At 34.9% G+C, this 6,372-nt stretch overlaps 1 protein-coding gene across 2 annotated transcripts in view; it reads right to left on the bottom strand.

Annotated features, from left to right (window-relative positions):
• The window catches only part of CNTN1 (contactin 1), a 129,966-nt gene extending 123,837 nt beyond the window's left edge, over window positions 1-6,129 (bottom strand). For both annotated transcript variants that reach the window (XM_008140559.3, XM_008140561.3), the window contains exons 1-2: window positions 6,000-6,129; window positions 4,617-4,649 (exon numbers count right to left, since the gene is read on the bottom strand). In XM_008140559.3, the coding sequence (XP_008138781.1) occupies window positions 4,617-4,649; window positions 6,000-6,060 (94 nt within the window). In that variant the 5' untranslated portion in view covers window positions 6,061-6,129. The remainder of the gene's footprint in view (window positions 1-4,616; window positions 4,650-5,999) is intronic.
• Window positions 6,130-6,372: the final 243 nt, after the last annotated feature.

A 6,372-nucleotide genomic window follows, 5' to 3' on the forward strand; every position in this document is an offset into this window, starting at 1 on the left:
ATTAGATTATTGTGATAATTATTTTGACACGATATATGTAAGACAGGACTATACCTGGCTTATAATCAGCAATTAATGCTATTTTCCCTCTCAATGACAAATTATATGTATACTAGAGGCCCGGAGTCTCTCAGCCAGGCCTGTGCCCTCTTGCAGTCCAGGAGCCCTCGAGGGATGTCCAACTGCCGGCTTAGTCCCGCACCCCATTAGAGGTGAAACTAAGCTGGCAGTTGGACATCCTTAGAGCTCGCCATCCATGAGCCTGGCTTCTGGTGCACTGACCACCAGGGGGCAGCTCCTGCATTGAGCGTCTGCCCCCTGGTGGTCAGTGCGTGTCATAGTGACCGATCATTCTGCTGTTCGGTTGATTTGCATATTAGCCTTTTATTATATCGGATATTTTCAAATACTCCACTCCCATCTGCTCTTTATAGGAACAGAGAATTAAACATTTAGGAGATAAAAATATGAAAGTAATTTCCAACATGTTATTGAATTTATTTTCCATGTTGAGAAAATCTTATATTTAATTTATGTTCCTTTGCTCGTTTTCTAGATTAAAAAGCAGAACACTTTATATCACATTAGTGTTTTTGATAAGTATTATTTTATAAATATAGGTCCCTTGCTTTGTTAAATTTTTCATTCCTAAGAAAATAATGTATTCTATTAAATAGGTTAGTAATTGTTGTATACATTTTATTTTAAGAACATGTTTGGACCCTAGAGAGGTAAATTACTCAAAACAAGTTTTTGAATTGCATTGACATGCTCAGTGTGAACCTCTGAATGCCAACTTCCTAACCTCCACAAAGAGCGTCTGAGGTCATCACTCTGATAGTTCAACTAGGATGCTCAGATGACGGGAAAGAACTTACTAGGCTTTGCAAAGGATCCACCTATGCAAACATTTTACTCTCCACCGACAAAAGATTCAGTCATCTATTGATTTTTTTTCTAGAGCCATGGAAAAATTAGATGACAAATTATAATGCTTTGGAAGCATATGGAGTTAAAGGACACAAGAAATTAAAAAACCAAATAGGTATCATGTTTTCAATATATATTATTATTTTTAAAGTATATGCCCTTTTTCTTAGTGGGTAGAATCTTCTGAAAAGGAGAACAAAATTATAAGTGACTTTTCTCACGTAATTGAAGAAAAAAACTAAAATCACACTATTTTATCTGCTCTGAATGCAAATTTATTTATTTTCTACAATATGGTTATAAGTCATTGCAGGAGGAAGTTTGTTTCACAAAAAAGATTAACACGAAAGAAAGAAGTCATAGATGAATATTTGCTGTCAAATTTACAAAGTCTCCTGCTTCTTCCTGTACCATTCTCCGCTTCGCGATTATCATCATCAGGTAGCTGGACGATCTAAAATGGGATGTTTCACCTCTCACTGTGTGGAAATGGCCCACTGTCATCTTGCTATTCTATGTTATTTCTGGAAAGTGTGATTACAATTCATGCTCGAGAGTAATTTTTTATTCACTTTACATCCATTTTGAAACAAATTCTATTTCTCATTCTGTAATGTCATCTCAATCTGTTGGTTATCAAACATAATCTTACATAATTATATTTATTGCAAAAAGAGTCTCAGGGAGAAAAATCTATTAGAAAAAAGCAATGGTGACAAAACTTTAACAGTCTAATATTGGAATTTTTACAGTGTTTATAATGCTATAACAGGGTGATGGCCTGTGTTACAAGCTCTCTTGAAATACAGTAACTATTTCAACTCTCTGAAAGCATACTTTTTCCACACAGTGCAGGCTCTTCTCTGCTGTCAGATTTTCATCACCAGTGAGAGAACAAGGACATTTAGGACTAGAGCTTTAAATGCTCTGGTGCCCCAATCTGTTAGGATCGGATTGCGGATAATAGGTAAACTATAGTAACTTATCATAACTAAAATGGGAAGGAGTTGGTCTCAAGAACGTGCAGCAATCACTCATAAGAACTAAGACTAGGTCAGGTTAACAGGAAGGTTAAGTTGACTAAATTTTCTCTTGCATGGCTTTACCCGCCCAAGAAGAGCCAACCACATTTCTTCATAGCAACCACTTGTTTGACATAATGGTCCACCCCTGAAGCCTCTCAACCCTGTGTTTTGCATCACTGTTTGGGGATCTTCTCACACCTACCGTAATGTCTGTGTATGTATGCTGCCGTAAGCCTGGGAATGTCTGAGGGCACAGAAGCTGGGAGGGGCCAGGGAGGGGCCTTCCCTCCAGGTTCAGAGGGGCCTTCCCTACAGGTTCAGAGGGAGCATGGCCCTGGTAACACTGGTTTTGAACTTCCAGTCTCCAGAGCTGTGAGACTATTTTCTGTTTTTCCAAGCCACTCAGTTTGTGGATAGCAGTCCTAGGCAACTAACACATGTATTATACTTATTATATAAGTAGTTTAAGTACTATCTAAATTTCATAATAAACTGTTAAACTTTAATGAACTAGCCTTTCCCAAATTAAATGAACAATTATGTCCTTTCTAATATAATTCCTATGAACAACCTGCAGAACAAGTGTTCTTTAAAATACCGACCTAACACACCCCATATTTTCCCATCCCTGTACTTTCATTTGTGCTACTTCCTCTAAGATTAGCTCCATTTCTAACATTTGAAATACTTACCTACTACCTCCAGCATTAAGTATTTCTTAATTCCTCAAAGTAGTTAAAGTGTTTTTTATATACTATATACTAGTAGCCCTGCACACGAATCCGTGCGCCAGTAGCTCTCTGCTGCTCTCCTGTAGCTCCTCGCCAGCAGCCCCACCCTCCTGTAGCTCCCCCTATCCCCCTCCTCCTTCCCCCCCATATCTTGCTGCCCTGCCCCCTCCTGTAGCTTTTCGAAGCCCACTTGTAGTTTGCTGCCCCACCCTCCTGCAGATCCCTGATCTGGTCATTATGCAGTTGGTCATTATGCCTCAAGGCATAACAGATAATTAGCATATTCCTCTCTTATTATATAGGATTTTTATTGATTTCAGAGAGGAAGGGAGAGGGGAGAGGGAGATTAGACATCAATTATGAGAGAGAATCATTGATTGGCTGCCTCCTGCACACTTCCTACTGGGGATAGAGTCCACAACCCCAGCATGTGCCCTTGACCGGAATTGAACCCAGGACCTTTTAGTCCACAGGTGGACACTCTATCCGCTGAGCCAAACCAGCTAGGGCTAAATTGTTTTTTATATTTTTCTTATAAATCTGTTACTTAACTTTTCTTATTCCCTATTCTATGGTAAGATTCTTTAAGTCAGTTAATGATCTTTATATAGCCTACATGTGGTGATTCCCGACTAATGAGGTGGAAACAAAAATAGCTTTGGTGAAATTCAGGCTAAGACTTTCCTTTCTCTTAATCCTTATAGCCACCTAAAAGTGGAAGCTCTCTATAAATATCCTTGCTTTTTATGGATATCCGGGCATGAATATCCTTGCTGCATCATATAAGTTGTAGCCATGGTTGCTCGGTGATTCTTCCTGAGTATTCGCTCTCCTCCCTACTGAGCAGTGGCTTTTATGTTACCAGTTTTACTATACTTATTGAACACCTATTATATAGTTACTATGTTAGAATCTATTGTCACATCTTTTTCTTAGTTTTAAGTTCTCATAAGAATCCTGTGACTTTTACATATTGGAAAGTTGAGGTTAACAGAAGGTGAATAGTTTAACAAGATTACATCGTGAGTGAATACCAGGTTGCAAATGCAACTCCCAGGTTGGTCTTACTCTGGACTCTGTTTTCTTCACCAGATCATACTGCCTCTATTTCTGGCGAGAACTGTTCAGTGGTTGAAGTAGGTCTACATAGGGTTGTTAATTATAATATATAATAACAAACAATACATTTTGCAATATCTTTGGACTTCTTCTTAAACTGAATCTTAAGCTTCTAAGTCCATTACTTTTAATTCTCTCTCTCTCTCTCTCAGCAATGTTTAATAAGTTAAATTTTTTAACTTATTAAAAATAAGTTAGGTTTGTATAATATTTAAAATATTGCTCCAAAATTTAATAGCATAAGATTGTTACAAAGAATATAAGAACAACACAGGCCACATTGAATAGTTTCCATCTGTTGCAAGACTCTAAGACAGTGATTTTCAACTCCTGTGCCTCAGGAATTTTTAAAACATGCAACACCTGATTATTTAGTCAGGGGCATGGACCTCTTTTCCCTTAGGCTGTCATATAAAAAAATAGCAACAGCCAGCACCAAAATAGCCATCCGGTGTGAATGAATCAAAATTATACCTATTTTTTTTTTGTCAGATCAGCAAAAAAATATATATTTTTTGGTGTGCCTCAAAATTTTAGTAATTAGTTTATGTATGACATGGGATGGAAAAGGTTGAACATCACTGCGCTAATATGATATTAGAATATCCTATTAGATATTGTATCCATTCATTCATTTTGGCAATCAAACATGTTGCCTTATGACTCCAGATAAAGCTTCTTTCAAAATTCCCATGGGGTTTAACGTTAACCATTTGGCTTTAAGTTTATAGAGTTGGTAGCTTGAAACAGAGATGAGATATGATTCATTTGAAGAAAGTTAATTTTAAAATTTACCCTTTCATCAACTTACCTCCATGACCATACCTTCTGTGCCATGTAAACTCTAAAAATGAAAGAAAAAAGATTTTAATCCCAAAGCAACTCTTCAAGTTGTGGTTTCAAATATTACTCAACTACTGAGGTACTAGTTAATGAAATGAGATTACCAGTCCTTTACTATTAAGGTTAAAGTATCAAAACAGCTTTGCAGACATTTGTCTTTGCAGTTTAAAGTTGTAGTGCTAAAATTTATGGTCAACAAAATTAGTATGAATACTTAGTACTAATAAAATTATTTTAGTTTTATTTAATTCATAAAAATAAGACAGTGACAATAACCCTACCACAAAAATTTTCTTTATTATATTTGCATAATATATTTATATATGCATACAAATATATATGTATAATTTCTGTTGTTATATCAATGTCATTAAAATTGTTAAGTACTGCTTAAATTATAGATTTTTTGGGATTCTTAAGTCATAATAATTACTCCCCAAAATAAAATAGCATTTTTAATTTCTTTAATAATAAATAGGATACAATAGAATGTCCATTAGGTCAGCATTAAGCAATCAATGGGGATTGATAAATGATAGAATCCATTTATGTCTTGAATTAATAGCAACTCAAGTATTTACTTAGTTAAGGTAATAGAGATGGAGGTATTAGAAAAACTGATTGTTAGAAAACATGCTGCTTCAGAGAAAAATATGATATACTTCTCCTTGCAGAAAAGATTTCTGAATCCTTCAAATTTGTCTTTGAAAAATAGTATTTATTTGTCCTAAAAACTACAGCATTCTTAAAACTGCTTTGTTATTTTTAATGTGCCTGCACATATTTTTAGATTATTTTAAAATTGTTTTTCATAAGACTGACCAGCTAGTTAATATAAAATAAATTATATTAACTTAATAAATAAATAAAGAAGAAAGGTAACAAAAGCTAAAAACCAAGTACTAATTATTTTGCCATATTTTACTTTTATTTATGCTAATGAGGTTATTTAAGTCTATTGTATCTATATAGTGAAAATACTATATAATGATGAGTTGTTAACTATCTTTTTTAAACTACACTAAATGCTTTCAAGTTGAAATAGGCTACAGTAGGACTACTAACCCCCCGGAAATTGACAAATGCTACTCAGCAGTGTTTTTTTCCCCTTCCAGATATCCTGATTTTACACATTTACCAGCATACCACTACATACGATTGACTGAGTCTTGTGAAATTTTAATTGAAAGTAAATTAAAAATAGAGTCAACCTTGATATACATTAATTTACTTGCATGACCCAGGTGCCAAAAGAAAATATTCTAATTTTCTACACCAGATTTAATGAAGTGAACACACATACTGATTATTTAGACATTATTTATGGAAACTTGCAAAGGGTATTTCTTACCTGATAGACAGGTTGTAAAAGATAATATCACAAGGTGACTAACCAGCAGCCACATTTTCATCTTGTGTTCAGTAGAGGTTATGTGCAATTTTCAAAAACAGCTTTAGCTTTATGGCAGTTGGATAATATTAAAAGCTGCATCAAGGAAAGAAAAGAAGAAAAGAAGGGAAACCAAAGGAAGGAAAAATGTTTGTCATTTGGGTGCAACAGCATTATTAATTTTACCTTATTTTATATTCCTTGTTTTTAAACTATGTTTTAGTTTATTTAAATACATTTGTAAATCCCATGTAGTAACGGAAAGAGTAGATTCTCTGAGTACTGACACTGTATGACCATAAGCAAGCCAATCAATTGGTATGTTTTAGCTTCT

Source organism: Eptesicus fuscus, chromosome 7 (assembly GCF_027574615.1).
Source record: "Eptesicus fuscus isolate TK198812 chromosome 7, DD_ASM_mEF_20220401, whole genome shotgun sequence".
NCBI classification, from domain to species: Eukaryota; Metazoa; Chordata; class Mammalia; order Chiroptera; family Vespertilionidae; genus Eptesicus; species Eptesicus fuscus.